The 16,508-nt window shown below is 33.1% G+C and overlaps 2 protein-coding genes across 2 annotated transcripts; one reads left to right on the plus strand and one right to left on the minus strand.

The window, feature by feature from the left end:
- On the minus strand, positions 1-4,323 carry LOC110110285 (uncharacterized protein At2g39795, mitochondrial-like). Its single transcript, XM_020841681.2, has 3 exons — positions 3,880-4,323; positions 1,293-1,636; positions 1-319 (listed from the first exon to the last, which is right to left on the minus strand). Exons 1-3 carry the CDS (start codon positions 4,165-4,167, stop codon positions 160-162), a joined length of 792 nt encoding a protein of 263 aa, XP_020697340.1. The 5' UTR covers positions 4,168-4,323; the 3' UTR covers positions 1-159.
- A 6,082-nt stretch (positions 4,324-10,405) lies between these two features.
- LOC110110271 (heat shock 70 kDa protein, mitochondrial) lies at positions 10,406-16,102 on the plus strand. The gene is made up of 5 exons (XM_020841666.2): positions 10,406-10,607; positions 13,635-13,690; positions 13,785-13,863; positions 14,032-14,598; positions 14,676-16,102. The coding sequence occupies exons 1-5, from the start codon at positions 10,527-10,529 to the stop codon at positions 15,918-15,920; spliced, it is 2,028 nt and encodes a 675-aa protein (XP_020697325.1). The 5' UTR covers positions 10,406-10,526; the 3' UTR covers positions 15,921-16,102.
- The last annotated feature ends 406 nt before the right edge of the window (positions 16,103-16,508 follow it).

The following is a 16,508-nucleotide window of genomic DNA, read 5'->3' on the forward strand; positions in this document are numbered from 1 at the left end:
CTATCTTAAAAAAATAATTTTGGAAGCAAGAAATAGAAAACTTTCAACAGAATATTAGAGCACGTTAAATTATACTAACTGCAGAACTAAATCAAAACAAGATAACTAAATCATTTAAAATTTGCTCTTCAAATTCACTCTCAATATGGATGATGGAACTCAATTGCCAACAAATTCCTTCACCTTCTTTAACCATGTCAGATATTCCCTTTCATCTTTATTCATCATGTATTCATGCAAAAAATCACGGAGAGAACTATCAATGCCTCTTACTTTCAAATATTTGTGAAAAGCCTTTTGCAACCTCTCGTCCAATTCTCTGCAGGCACATAGTGAAAATGAAGTTACTGAGATCCCTTTGTCAGGAGAAGCGTAAAGACTAAAAAATGAAGCGAAGTCATTGATGCTTAGCTTCTTTATATCACTCTTTTGATTGAACGTAAAACAAATTCAAAGAATAAAAGGGGCATTGTGACAAAATTCTATCAAAAAGAATTACTTCAGGCAAAAGTAAGTGCATGAGAGTAACAAACACGAGAAAAATAAGTCAAAAATTAAAAGAAAATTATTCAGAAAAAAGGGGGGATTTATGTGATTCCGCAAATATTCACCTATGTACATAATCGCACATCACTAGATTAGAAATTATGAATTCTCAAAGTTTGTATTCAGCTAAGGATATACCTTCAAAGTAACGATTTTGAAATTATGATTTAACTGAAGAAATTCATTGTATCTAAAAACATCGAGTAATATGAATAATTGAATATAAAAAAATATATAAAAAAAAAAATTAATATTACCAAAAATCAAGACTCCAAAGTTTCACACTAAAAAATTTTGGGAGAAGCGTGTATATAATTATTTAAATTCTAGGTTACAAATAATTTTTTAATAAAAAAAGTATTAATAATTCTAGTCTATAATGATCCTAAATTAAAACTAGAATTATTAATAGTTTTTTTTTTATTAAAGAAATATTTAATAAAATTAAAAAAATATATATTATTATTTGAAAATTATATTTAATAAATAATTTAATTATAAAATGACTAAAAAATCTCTTGATTTTCCTGCTGTTTTGCTGCTGTGGACAGCAGTTGGCTGCTGTATATTTACTGGTTTGGGTTAGAAATACTTGAGAACCCAAGTATTTCCTATCACATTTCCAAAACATAGCATTTGAAAGGGAAATTATGCAGATGCAAATAACTCTAGCCTACATTTTCCAGATCTTTATATTGTTTTCTAAGCCAAAGGAAAAAATAAAAAGTAATAGAAAGAAAACTCACGAAAATTCAGGTCCTTGGTAAGCTCCCTGGCCATCAGAATCATGGGTACTTTTCATTATCATGCTTTCAATTTCAAGATCAGCTGAACTGATATTGCAACCAATTTCCAAGACAGGACCCTCCCCTTTATCTATAGCAACAAGAAGAGAAATGTTTTGCTCAGCAGCACTCTCCTGATCATCCTCGCTATCATCTTCATCATCCTTGCTCATTTCTTCCCCATCAACATTCATATATACTGTAGCCTGGATGTTCTCACCAGCAAATTCACGCTTAAGAATGATTGTTTGATCGCCGGATTTATCAATGATTTCAAAGGGAAAATCTTCTGGAGCATCGACTTCCTGCAAGTCGCCAGGTTCAGCTTTATATATATATTGAATATGTACCATACAGATTTAGGAACAGAAAAGTGCACAAAACACTACCAAGTGTGATTTTGGTAACAGCTTGTGGAATCAATCATGTATGAAAATGCATTGCACGATGGGAGGTGGTTAATTTACTTAATTATACCATCCAATTACTATGTAAATTGGAAGAACCTAAATCTGTTAAATAAGACTCTTGATACAATAACCCAAGAAACATTTATAATTCAGTTAAGAAATACATCATAACATTCAGATATGAAATACTATCATCATCATCACCATTATGCTAATTCCAACTATTTGGTTTCAGTGTTATGAATGAATCCACATTATGCACTCATCTCATTGAGTGCACATAAGATGTTAAATATATTCTACAATTAACAAAAAATTTACTTAACCTATATACATGTTATATTTGAACTAACCACCTCCTCAACTGTTTAGCATTAACTTCAACAAACTATTTTATTAGTGCATTTATACAGCACATTGCACGAGCCCAACCCTATTAGGGTATTTCAACTATCTTATCTTTAATGTACATTACTCCCACAATCCTACTAAAATAATAATTTCTCATTCTATTCCTATTAAGCTTTGTCAAACAAGCATCTATTATAGCTAATGATGGTTTGCCTATGATGTATCGATACTTCTTCTTAAAGAGGTCAACATTTGCTCATGATCTCATCTTTGCAACACTTAACTTAATTTTATGCTTTTCTTTTAATGGTCAACATTCTGTACCATAAAGCATTGAAGGTCTAACCACCATCTTGTAGAATTTTCCCTTGAGTTTGAGAGAGACTTTTCTATCACAAAACAAGCCCAATGCATTCCTCCACTTCAACCATCCAACTTGAATTCTACTAATAATATCCCCATCTATTTCACCATCACCCTGAACAATAGACCTAAGGTATCTAAAGCGTGTACTCTTATCAATGACTGGATCACCCAAAGTCACAATCCATCACTAGAACTACTATTACTAAAATTACATTTCATGTATTCAGTTTTAAATCTACTCAAATGAAAGCCTTTAGACTCCAAGATTGACCTCCAAAATTCAAGTTTATTTTCAACTCCCTCTCTAGTCTTATCAACAAGAAGAATATCATCAGCAAAAAGCATAAACCAGGTTACAAACTCTTGCAAATGTCTAGTGAGAATATCCATTACTAAAGCAAAAAGATATGGGTTTAAGGCTGATCCTTGATGTAATCCAACTGAAATAGGAAAATACTTGGTCAAACCACCTTGTGTCTAGACACAAGTAACAACTCTTGCATATATATCCTTAATGACTTGAATATAAGCATTATTAACCCTTTTCTTTTTCTAGAACTCTCCATAGCATCTCTCTTGGGACTTTATCATATACTTTCTCTAAATCAATAAATATCATATGTAGATCCTCCTTATCCTCCCTATACTTCGCCATCAGACCTCTCAATAAATGTATAGCTTCCATAGTAGACCTACCCGGCATGAATCCAAACATATAATATAATTGTAATATTAAAATATATTTCATTAAGGCGATTTATACATGGTCAAAGCCTAACATATTGTTTGCCTATAGAGTTCTAACTTTCTACTTCCAATCTTTCTCTACAAGCAGATTAATTCTAATGCCAGACTAGTCAAGGTTGGCATTGGCCCCAAGTGACCCTATGTATAAATCCCCATCATCTGCCCAACCACACCCGATTCCACAAACGTCCAGATGGAAGGGAACCCATCTCAAGAATCTCTGGTTAATATCATTTGAATCTAGTATTCGAACTTTCTACTTTCAATTTTCCTCCATAAATAGATTGATTCCAATGCCATAACAGTCAAAGTTGTCCCAAAGAGGCCAAGGCTACGAAGAATTTATGAACTACCAGCAATTCAAGTAACGGCAGGAAAGCCAAACACGAATCAACATAACTCTATCAAAAAAACAAAAAACAACAGAGAATGCTATTTTCCTTTTTTTGCAGAGGCACATGAAACCTTGAATCGAACAAAACAAAAGCATACATTTTATGAAGTTTAATTTCAATAAGAAGCGGCATATTCACGAGATTCAACGAAAGAATGTAAATTAAAAATGAGACCAGATAAAAATTCCAATTTTTACACGATCCAGGCCCCAGGGACAACTAGAAAAGTCAATTAGACAAAAAGAAATCAAGGCAAGGATGCCCTTCAGTGCAACTTACCCGGCCGTGCTCGTCAGTTTCCTGGGCGCATTCGATCTCCGACTGGAGAACATTCCCAAGGTTCTCATCAGCTTCCACCTTAGTCGAAGCGAAACGAAAAGAAAATAAGGCTGGAGGCTTCGTAAGTGTTAGGCATTGAATCGGAAATTTTCTGATCAGCGTAGCAGAAGGAGAAGTAGACGCCATAGAAGAGTAGAAAAACTCATGGAAGTGCCGAACAAAGATAGCAGAGTAGAGCGGGAGGCGGGCAGTTCTGCGTCTTAGGGAATTGGCGATGGAGGAAGCCATTTCCACCGTGGTGAAAATGCTTTTGTTCGAGTCACTATACGAACAGCAATATATTCGACCGCTTCTCAAAGCGAAGCTCTGCTAGGGTTTAAGAAGAGGAGGGACTGTTGCCACAGCAGGCAGGGTTTTAGGCATAAGGGACAAGAGGGCAAACTCGTCCGAGCTCAAGGAAAGATTAGGTTTTTTTTTAAAAAAATTTATTTTTATTTTTATTTTTTTATTTGCTTTGAATAAATATTATAGAGAGTGTAAGAATATTTTTTAAGATCATAACAAGCCACAACAATGATATAAAATTATATGAAATTAAAATTACAAAATAACAAATTTGTTGGGATCATAAAATTTCAATTGATCTTAACACTCTCAAAAGATAAATCAGTACATTAAAATTTTATCTCATAAATTAAATTAACTTTCAATCATACAATTTTATGATCAAAATAACTATCTCAACCAAATAATTTCAATGATATTATATTCATTTGAACTTAGCTCATTTATGACATGAAATGGTTAAATTTATTTGAATTTGCCTAAGGGATGAACTCGCCCTTTCCTTTTCCCTTGTTGAGAAGAATATCAATGACTTGATAAAACACACAAAAGATAATGACTTGAAAGTTTAGAAGTTAGAAGCAATCTATTGAGAGAATTAATGTGTTATGAAGAGGAACTTTAACTATTGAGAGAAATTTATCAAAATTAATAAAGAGTAGCTCTAAAAAAGAAAAACTTTGGCTTATAATTATAACATTAACAAAGAGTAGCTCTAAAAATGATAATCATTCTTGACCTCGTATACTTAAAAGAAGAAATAATAGGTAAGTCAGAGATGTTGACACCATGAGGAGAAACTTTCAACCAAAATGTTGATCAAGTTATGCTTCCTCAACTACAAATGACTACATTGATGTAGAAGTTGAGAAAACATATCCTTATGGCATCTTACAAATCTAATTGCAAAAAAAAATTAATCTCTTGTGAAGATCTCATTATCACACTATTAATAAAGCAGAAGTTATTATAGGCCAGAATGTGACTTGGGCTTCGTTTGGGATAGGTCTTTTACTGATTTGTAAAACCATTGTAGAGAAAATGAATTTTTAAAGTTATTGTTGAAAGCAACTTTTTAGTACTTTTTTTTAAATAGTAAAAAAACAGTGATCAAATATAAATTATGATTACAGTCTGAAAAACAGAACAGTGAGAAAGTTGTCTCAAACTAAGCCTTAAAAGATAAAGACGCCAAAATCTAAATCTGCACCTTTGATGGAAAAAAATTATCTAAAGAGAAATATTTATTATGAACATATTCAACTTATGAAATGTCAACTCATGTATCGTGTGGCTCATTGAATGTAACTACACAATGAGATCGTTAGTACATAACTCTCGCACATTTCACAAAGGAGTCCAAACCATCTCAGATATTGCGCTATTATGAGGAACAAACATCATGACATCATTTTAATTGTCATCCATCAAACTTTCACATTCTAAGACTAACATTTACATAATCTCAACAATCAAGTATTCTATAAATGGAAATTCACACATATGTCTAAGAGCTTTTTTAAACTAGTTTTACTTTTCTTTAAGGAACTCATTTCTTTAAGAATATCTCTAATTTTCTTATATGTATTTAGCTTTCTCTACAAGTAATAAAATAATAGTAGCTCATCATAAGTGAATATTAGTCACAAGATTGAACAATATTAAATTCTTTATTTTTTATTTTTCAATTGTATGCATTCTCATAATTTTGCTTATCCATTGTGAAAAACAAAACTTGATTATACCCATCATGGCAAAGAGTGATTCTATCTCAAAAGAAAATGATGTGTTTCACATATAAGTTTAGAAAAAACAAGCAATCAATTATGAACAAAATTATTTTATGAAGAGACAAAGTTTTAAGTGAGAGATAAAATAAGAAAGATAATATATATGGAATTTTAAGGTGATTCAGTCCAATAAAATTGTTATTATTGTAATTTTGTTATTATATTTTTATCAATGTTAAGCAAGAATTATAAGATGTTAAAAGCATGTATAATCAAGATTTTATAGAAAACTTAGTGCTAAGGTGAAAGTTTAAGAGCTCAAAAGTTCATATTTGAAAGAAGATCCTTGCCATGAGAATTTTTATGATTTTTTTTTTTTTTTGCTAAGAAGAATTATTTTTCTTTAAGATTGTGCTTGTGAGCAAAGAAGCTTAAATCAAATGAGGCACTCATAGACTCTTCACATTATATAATTGCATAGAAAATCATAAAAAATATTAATAGAAATATCATATTCTGATAATGTTGAAAATGTTATCCATGACACAATGATGAAGGTGATGACTCATCTCTAGCATAAAAAATGATAAGTGCCTCTACTAATCATACTATCAAAGTACATGATGAATATCCCATTCAAATGGAGGATGAAAAAGATAGTTCTTTCAAATATTAAGAATAAATAATAAAAGAGAAAATGGCTTTGGAAAAAAGAATATAAGAAATTGGGAGACTTTAGCATCAATTTTGATGAATTAAGGAGAAGCTCTACTTCATATTGACAAGATAGCGCAAAAATCAACCCCTTTATTTCTAATCTCTTGCTCATACTCGTGAAGAACTTTCTCCCCCCAATTTTTGGGGATATTATCCTTGCTCTCATGGTTCGTAACATGAATGAGCAACTCAACATTTTGATGATCAAGATAGAGAAAATGAATAGTGATTGAGAAAGCAATCGAGAAAGTATCCTATTAATGGCTTTTCAGGTTACAAGAAAGACAACTATTGATACTTGACTGTAGTATATTCACCAAGGGTTAATTTTATTATTATTATTTTTAAATTATAAGAAGATAAATTTAATAATAATGAAAAAAAAACTTAATGTCATGCTCATCTTAATTAATTAAACACAAATTTATTTAAACTACATATTATCTTACTAATCTATTTCAACTACTATTCTACCGTATATTTTCATATCTAATTTAGATAAATATATAACTTATTAAATATAAGATGAAGTACAATTATAACTTATACTATTTATTCTTCATATTTTAAAAAAACTAAATGATAACATCATTGTCAATACACTATATAATTTCTTTTTCAATATAAGTGATATTAAGGCATTGTTCATCCACTGATATCCAATTTGACTGCGTAGCCAATTTTTTTATAATAGTCATTGCATAAAAAGTTCTTTCAACTCATGCTGTTGCAACATGTAGTATTAATGTCAGCTTCAATAGCTTAAAAATAAGAGGATATAGTATTTTCTTCATGCTCTAAACTATTTTTTCAGTAAGACTTCATATATCTTTTAACAATGAAAATTGAGCATCAAACCGCATATCCATAATATAAGTTTCTAACTGATTATCAAGAATTATCAAATTGGAAGGAGTGAAATCGCATGGATATAAGTTTGTCATTTCAATTAACTTCTCTTTCTTAAATGTATAGAATAAATTTAATGGATTCAAACAAGTAATACACAAAAGTAGTTGAGCATTAGCCTTTATAAAACGATTATTCAACTTTCGAAGTTGCATATCAAGTACTGTGTAAAATATTTCAACTCAATATTGATGTAAGTTTGTTATTTCTTGAAGTCCACATCGCGGTCTTCTACAGGCAACACATTTATAATTTAAATTGGGGGTTATAATTTTATGCTCAACACAAAAGAATTTCACTTTCTTAATGAATTCATCCCACTTGTTGTCTATCATGTCTTATAATCTAATTTTTTATATTTGAACTAATGACATGACATTCATAATATCATGATATTTTATTTGCAAAACATCTGATATTTTAGTAGTGATTCCAAGTATGTCCTTCATTAAGTGCAGACAAAAGGAGAAGTCAAAAGATTGCAATGAATCTAATAATGTAAATGCCTCTTCTCTTTGTTCAGAGCTCAGGCCATCGTCCAAAACTATTTTGAGCACATTAATAATTGAGGAAAACATTGTAATCAATCTAATCAGTGACTCATAATGTGAACCCCAAGTTTCACCAGCACGCCTTAATGATATTTTTTTTATTTAATCGACGTCCAGTGTATACCTCACCATTATGTAATGCACTTAATATCATCTTGCATTATTTTTCTCTAAGTTGATCACGACATTTGCATGAAACACCAATAATATTCATTACGTTTGAAATTATAGTAAACAACAGTGAAATATGAACTTGATTTTTTGCAACTGCTACTAAAATTAACTGAAGTTGGTGTGAGAAGCAGTGAATATAATGTGCAGATTTTTTCTCATTTAGAAAAAGTGTTTTAAGACCTTTAAAATTTTCTCTCATATTACTAGCTCCATCATAATCTTGACCACGAATTTTTATGTGAGACAAACAATAATTTGATTGAACTTGTTTAACTCCTTTCAAAAATCTAGCTGATGTTTTGGGAACATGTACAATACTAAAAAAACGTTCAATAATTTGACATTTCTCATTCACATATCGTGTAAGGATAGCCATTTGTTCTTTCCCTGATATATCATGAGCTTCATCAACAAGAATAGAGAAGAAACTATCACCGACCTCTTCTTTTATATAGATTATAATTGCACTAGAGATGACTCTATAAATATCTTTTTGAATTTCCAAAACATGAGGCTCTGAGTTTCGTCAGACCACCACCTGAGGCTCTCACTTTTGCCGGACCACCACTTGAGACCCTAACTTTCACCGGACCACTACTTGAGGCCCTGAGCTCCGCCGTACCACCACTTGAAGCTATGAGTTTCGCCGAACTATCACCTGAGGCCCTCACTTCTGTCGGACCACCACTTAAGGCCCAGAGTTATGTCGTACCACCACCTGATGCGCAAATTTTTGCCAGACCACCGAGTGACGCTGGACTATTATCCCTGTTTGCACTAGATTTCAACTTTATAGTTGACATTTGTAATCTGAATGCCCTCAAGAACGAGTCAGCCATCTGTAATCTACTCAAATTCTAGTGGAATCATTTTCAATTGGGCCAGACCACGTGGTTTTTCTCATTTTTAGGGTTTTCTACGTAAAAAATATTGTGTTCTCTGTGCGTAAGCTGGATATCCGTATAACGCGAAGACAAAGAACTCTAACTCTATCGCCACGTATATTCTAGCTCGCAACAACCACTATAATTCTACTCTAATAGAGTTATGTTCAATATATATCATTGCATTTGCCACAAAAATTTAGTTCTTCTCAGACTTTTATAGAATAAAATTTATTTCTTAACTCTCTTATTATGTGATTAGCCGTATGTTTGAATCCTAGAGATGCCAAGACATTGAAGATATATATTCTTTCTTAGTTTTTCAAATACATTAAAGTTATATCAACAAACCTAAATAATTAGATTAAGATTAACTATAATAAGATTAACGGTAATGATGAAGTTGTTAAAAAATAAAAACTAAATAAAATTAAAAAAAAGATAATGATAACAACAGCAACATAAAGCCTTTATCCCACTACGTGGGGTCGGCTATATGAATCCTTTATCTCCATTGTGTCATATTTAAGGTCAAGTTCTCGTTTAAATCTAATAAAGAAAGGTCATTCCTAATATTTTCTAACCAAATCTTTTTAGATCTGCCTCTACCTTTCTTACATAAGTCAAATCTAATACCTCTACTCTCCTAACTGGGTCATTTGAAGGTCGCCGTTTTATGTGACCAAACCATCTAAGGCGACACTCACTAATCTTATCTTCGACTGGAGCTATTCTAACCTTTTCACGTATACGCTCATTTAGTAAGGAAAAAAAAAAGATATAGTAAGAAAAAAAAAAGATAATGATATATAGTAAACGTAAAAAAAAAGATTAAGATTAACTAAAATGATGCATAATTTAAATGGAGTGATTTATTTATCAAATATAAAAGCACAAATAATAGTTTTTTTCTATTAAAGTTCAAAATTTTTATGCATTAAAAAAGTTTAAGAAACTTTTTGCATAATCAATAAAAATCAAATTTAGGGAGCCAATAAATAGATGGGTTCAACATAACACGTTTAGTTCATAAAGATTTAAATATTTATTGCTAAAATTTAATAATTAAATAAATTTCATAAATATTTAAATTGTTTCATTTAACATTAAAAAAAATGAACGGCTCCCAGTCTCCCACCGCCAGATTGATCCTCAAGAGTCGGGCGCTAGATTCTAGAAACTTCCTTCGGACCGAATCTGTCCCCTTCCTCAAGAAATGACTGCCCTCTGCTTGTTAAAGCAATTTAGGGCTTTTCTTTTGTCCACATAGGGTTTTTTCTCAGCTAATAACCATCCCTGCTGCGAGCCGTCAGCCTCGGTGATCAATCTAAACTATTATGGCGATCGTTTCCAGGCTCATCTCTAGCTTGGCAAGATCCAGAACAGCCGCATCCGGTGTTTCATCAGTTCTCCATCGGGTTTGTCTTTCTCGTTTATTATGATTTCATTTTCCGTATGGACAAAATTACGCTTTCAGCGTGTACCTTGTCAAAAAATGTGTTTTTTTTTCTTAATGGGACATGAGTTTTCTGCATCTAATTAAGGATAATAGGTATGGAAGCCCTTACCTGTCTCCTTTGGCCCAAATGGTATTGTCGTTGTTGTGATTCGGATTCTATTGTATTTAATTATTTATCAAGTGTTTTTCCGATCGGTTTTGTATTCGTTGTTTGAAGATAATTCTTGAAGATATCAATTTTGGTTTTACGATACTTGCTATTTTTAATCCAATGGGGAAAAGATTTGTTTTTTTTTTAAATGGAATAATGTCTGAGTATGATTGTTTTAGAACACCCGATCAAATGCACTGTTTGGTTGAAAGTAGGATTTAGACCTTATTAAAGCAGGATTTGAGAAAGATTAGTAAATTCTGATGTTAGAACTGTTTAGTTGCTGAATGCCTAAATTCAACTGAATCTTTAGATTGTTTGGTTTATAATTGGAAACTTTAATAATTTTGAACATATTTAGTAATTCCTGCTGAAGTTAATCTCTTAAATCCCTACTCTACCAGATTGCAATAAATCTTTAATTAGAGCTTAGGTTTATGAAATCTTGCTGGATCCAAAATTATTTTAGGCCAGATTTGAGACATTCTATTAGGCTTTTGTTAAGATTTATGTTAATCCTTTTAAAATCCTACTTCAAATAGAGTATCTAGTTCTACTTCAAGTTGAGAGATGCTGCCAAGGGCATATAATTTTTTTGCTCTTTAGATTCATTGTTCTGTACAAATGGATTCAGAATAGTTCAGCTGCTGTCTTTCTGTTCTGGATCTTAGAACTGGCAAGACATTGATTAATTTACTTTTTACATTGATATTATGCACTATGTAGGTTTTGATTAAGTAGGATAAATTTAACAGATGGGGATGGTTAAACAACTTGTTGAAGGGGTTTTGGAGCAGTGGTGATGAAATGAACAATTAAACTAGGGTGATAGATTGGTGATGAAAGAGTGGCAATAAGCTTCCAAAATGATGCTCAACATGAGCTTACTTGAAAAAGATTTAGAAATTTAACAGATTGGTGTGTTTAAAAAACTTGTTGAAGGGGTTTGGTGATGAGATGAACAATTTAAATATGAAGGCTGATTGGTGATGGAAGAGTGAAAAATAAGCATTGAATGTGACATTCAGGATGGGCTCACCAGAAAAAGTAATCGAACATTTTTTAGGCAAATAAATACTCACTTCTTAAGATCAAATGATCTTAAAACACCTATTTATGTTGGTCCGCATATTTAATGTTTCTTTTGGGTGAAATGGAGTGCCTAAGCACAAACACACACACACATTTATGCTGAGCCTCAAATCCTAGTCCTCATGGTTGAGGCCAAAGCTCTTAACCAAGTAGGCTAATGGAAGGTGAACCAACACATCAAATCCTGTTTTTTCATGTTTTCTTTTATGTGGTAGATGTAGATGCTTAATACATGAACAACTTGCATTCATTGGTTATGCTCTTTTGGTTGAATTCATCTTGGTAAAATAGCGCAACATTGGTGCTGATTTGCATATTTGCAAATTTGTCATTGTGAGTTATGGCTGAGCTGAATTTTGTCAAAAAGTATATTTTTACATTTATTTGTCAAGTTTCAATGTTTGTATTTTCAATTTTCATTAATTCACAGGAACCTGGCCATCATATTTGGCAAATTTTTTCTTGGATGTTTCTATGTTGGCACTTTATGTGAGCATGTTAATTTCTGGATGTTCGTTTTTAAAAGTTTAATATTATTGTTGAGTGTACATTGCTATTGGATTAGGTCTATGGAGCGAGTTGAACCTATATAGTTATAGGAATTTATTGGGTAGTTGTATTTCGTTATTGATAATATTTTTTCTTCTGCCTAGATGTTTTTGTCTAGGAATGTGGATATTGTTTCCTTTGTCCACCTTTTACTTTTAATGATGTTTAGTAACCAAAGATTATTAAATTTCTATGGGATTATTTGTACAAGTTTGAAGCTTAAAGAAGCATTTTATAGGACAATTTTGTTGTTTAAATTGCTATCACAAAACATTATCTTGTTTTGCTGAGACTTTTATTTGTTTTTTAACTGCTTTTAATATTTTTGTAAATGTATAAATTGATGTTTATTATTATTATTTTTGCTTGAATTTGCTTTCCTCATTTCTTTTCTTCTATATTATGTTATTTTTCCTTAAGTGCTGGTTCCTTTCTCATCATGCTCATACTTAATAATATTAAAATCCATAAAAACAACAGGCTGGATTTGTCTGAAATTTCTCACACACACACACACACACTATATATATATATATATAGTGAGATGTTGGCGCATATAGGTGCATGGAGCTCCAAATATATAGAATTCTAGCAAATGTTGAGTTTGAGGAGATGTTGATGCATGCACTCCACAATTCTTACCCGACATTTGCATATAGGTTCTTACTTTGACTCGAACATGGGACATTTAGATTACAATGGAGACAATTTAAATATCAATGCTTGCCTTCATGTATATATGTATACATATGTGCTTATTGTTTAACTGTTTTTTATTTCTTGTGTATTTATATATAAAGATGAGGTTTTTTTTTATGGATTAGAGACAAAATTGTGGACAATATTTTTTTTCTGCTGTAAAACTGAGGAAGCATTTGATTGTCATATCTTAATTTTTTATCTTTTTTGGCAGAACTGTACTAACATAAATTCCTTATTTCCCTTGTGACCATTTTATTTTTATGAAAGGGAAAGTTATTATTAGAACAACAAAACATTCTTACTTTCTATTTATGGGTTTAGACTTGGCTTTGATTTAGCCCCATCAAATTAACCAGTACAGCTTCAAAACCTACTATTCATGTATTTCTTGTTCTCTTAGAAGTTAGAACTATGGCACTCGTTTGATTTTTTTGTTTGGTAATATTTCCCAATACATTCGGATCATATTTCTTACACTATTTTTATGATCAGGCATCATATCAAGGTGCTTTTTCTCAGAAGTGGGCAGGTTTGGCAAGAACCTTTAGGTAGAGTATTGTTACTCTCATGTCTTTCCCTCTACAATTTATATCTAAATTCAGTTTCAGATTGAGCTTTTTGGTGCTTTATTGATTTTTATAGCTCAAAGCCAGTTGGAAACGATGTTATTGGTATAGATTTGGGTACTACAAACTCATGTGTTTCCTTGATGGAAGGCAAGGTAGATGTCTATTAACTCTTTCCTATGCGTTAGTATCTATATATTTATTTTTGCTTCAGCGAAAACTTGTAAAATGTCAGAAACAATTGCAAGTTCTACAAACCACATTTGATTAATTTTGATTTTTGAATTGGTTTTTTTAATAACTTTTTTGGTTGTTTACTACAGAGCCCAAAGGTGATTGAGAATTCTGAAGGAGCCAGGACTACTCCATCGGTTGTGGCTATCAACCCCAAGGGCGAACTTCTTGTAGGCACTCCAGCAAAGCGTCAAGCAGTGACAAACCCAACAAATACTTTATTTGGTACCAAGCGATTAATTGGAAGAAGATATGAGGATCCTCAGACACAGAAAGAACTGAAAATGGTTCCATACAGAATTGTCAAGGCTCCAAATGGAGATGCTTGGGTGGAGATGAATGGCCAGCAGTATTCTCCTAGTCAAATTGGTGCATTTGTTCTCACCAAGATGAAAGAAACTGCAGAAGCCTATCTCGGTAAATCTGTTTCGAAAGCCGTGATCACAGTTCCTGCTTACTTTAATGATGCGCAGCGACAGGCTACTAAAGATGCTGGAAGAATTGCTGGGTTAGATGTTCTTCGGATTATTAATGAGCCGACTGCTGCTGCACTGTCCTATGGGATGAACAGTAAAGAAGGTTTGATTGCTGTGTTTGATCTTGGTGGTGGCACCTTTGATGTGTCAATCCTTGAGATTTCCAATGGTGTTTTTGAAGTAAGTTATTAATATACTTCTTTGGTTTGGCTATATGCACTTATAACAAAATCTATTTATTTGATTTTTGTGTACAGGTCAAGGCTACTAATGGAGACACATTCCTTGGTGGTGAGGATTTTGATAGTGCACTGCTTGACTATTTAGTGAATGAGTTTAAAAGAACAGATAACATTGATCTTTCCAAGGACAAACTAGCACTCCAGAGGCTCAGAGAGGCTGCTGAAAAGGCCAAGGTGGAGCTCTCATCGACTACCCAAACTGAGATAAATCTACCTTTCATCACTGCTGATGCTTCCGGTGCGAAGCATTTCAATCTGACCTTAACTCGATCAAAGTTCGAAACTTTGGTCAATCATTTGATCGAAAAAACTCGAATCCCATGCAAGAACTGCTTGAAAGATGCTGGAATTATGGCAAAGGATGTAGATGAAGTGCTTTTAGTTGGTGGCATGACTAGGGTGCCCAAGGTGCAGCAGATTGTGTCTGAGATCTTTGGAAAGAATCCTAGCAAGGGTGTGAACCCTGACGAAGCAGTGGCCATGGGCGCTGCTCTCCAAGGAGGAATATTGAGAGGAGATGTTAAGGAGCTCCTTTTGCTTGATGTCACACCGCTATCTCTCGGCATTGAGACCCTTGGAGGGATCTTCACTCGTCTGATCAACAGGAACACCACCATTCCTACCAAGAAAAGCCAAGTCTTCTCAACTGCAGCTGATAACCAAACTCAAGTTGGCGTTCGTGTGCTGCAGGGTGAGAGAGAAATGGCTACTGATAATAAACTTCTGGGGGAATTTGAACTCACAGGCATCGCTCCTGCTCCAAGAGGACTGCCTCAAATTGAGGTGACTTTCGACATTGATGCGAATGGGATTGTGAAGGTCTCTGCGAAAGATAAGGCTACGGGGAAAGAGCAGGAGATCACCATCAAGTCCTCCGGTGGGCTGTCCGAGGCCGAGATTGATAAGATGGTGAAGGAGGCAGAGCTTCACCAGCAGAAGGATCAGGAGAGAAAGGCCTTGATTGATATCAAGAATTCTGCAGATACTACCATATACAGCATTGAGAAGAGTCTGGACGAGTACAGAGAGAAGATACCAGCTGAAGTTGCCAAGGAGATTGAGACTGCTGTGGCTGATTTGAGAGTAGCAATAGGGGAGGACAATATTGAAAAGATCAGGGAGAAGATTGAAGTTGCTAACAAAGCTGTGTCAAAGATTGGTCAGCACATGCAGGGAGGTGGATCATCCTCATCAGGGTCTGCGGGGTCTGATGGAGGTGATCGAACTCCAGAAGCTGAATTCAAGGAAGCAAAGATGTAGCTTTTGCATCAATTTTCAATGATGAGCTTTCTTTCTGCTTTGATGTTAGGGAATGTTACTGATATTATATCTTGATGCGTTATTTTTGGATGTGATTGTAGTATCTTTCCGAAGTTTAACTTGGGAATTTTGTGTGTAATATTGAAATTAAAAATAAATTGTTGATGAGGAGATTGCTAATTTGACCGCCAACTTGGTGATGGTGAAATAGATGAGGATATTATCAGCAAAATTCAAGTTGGATGGTTGAAGTGGAGGAACACATTGTGTTTGTTGTGTGATAAAAAAGTACCCCTCAAAATCAAGGGAAAATTCTATAAGATGGCGGTGAGACCTACAATGCTTTATGGTGGCGAATGTTGGCAATTAAAAGAGAAGCATAATACTAAGTTAAGTGTGGCAGAGATGAGGATGCTTATGTGGATGAGTGGTTTTACTCTTAGAGATAGCATACGAAATGAGCATATACGTGAAAAGATTGGAGTAGCTCCAGTAGAATATAAGATTAGAGAGAGTTGCCTTTTATGATTTGATCACATAAAATGGCGGCCTTCCGATTACCCGATTAGGAAAATAGAGGTATTATAT

This window comes from Dendrobium catenatum, unplaced genomic scaffold, assembly GCF_001605985.2.
Source record: "Dendrobium catenatum unplaced genomic scaffold, ASM160598v2 fragScaff_scaffold_9, whole genome shotgun sequence".
Classification (NCBI taxonomy): domain Eukaryota; kingdom Viridiplantae; phylum Streptophyta; class Magnoliopsida; order Asparagales; family Orchidaceae; genus Dendrobium; species Dendrobium catenatum.

Coding starts and splice junctions, on each gene's coding strand:
- LOC110110271 (XM_020841666.2), top strand. CDS start 10,527: ATGGCGATCGTTTCCAGGCTCATCTCTAGCTTGGCAAGATCCAGAACA. Junction 13,691..13,784: donor GGTTTGGCAAGAACCTTTAG/GTAGAGTATTGT, acceptor TGATTTTTATAG/CTCAAAGCCAGTTGGAAACG. Junction 14,599..14,675: donor TTTCCAATGGTGTTTTTGAA/GTAAGTTATTAA, acceptor TTTTGTGTACAG/GTCAAGGCTACTAATGGAGA.
- LOC110110285 (XM_020841681.2), bottom strand. CDS start 4,167: ATGGCTTCCTCCATCGCCAATTCCCTAAGACGCAGAACTGCCCGCCTC. Junction 1,637..3,879: donor AAACTGACGAGCACGGCCGG/GTAAGTTGCACT, acceptor GGCGACTTGCAG/GAAGTCGATGCTCCAGAAGA. Junction 320..1,292: donor TACCAAGGACCTGAATTTTC/GTGAGTTTTCTT, acceptor ATGTGCCTGCAG/AGAATTGGACGAGAGGTTGC.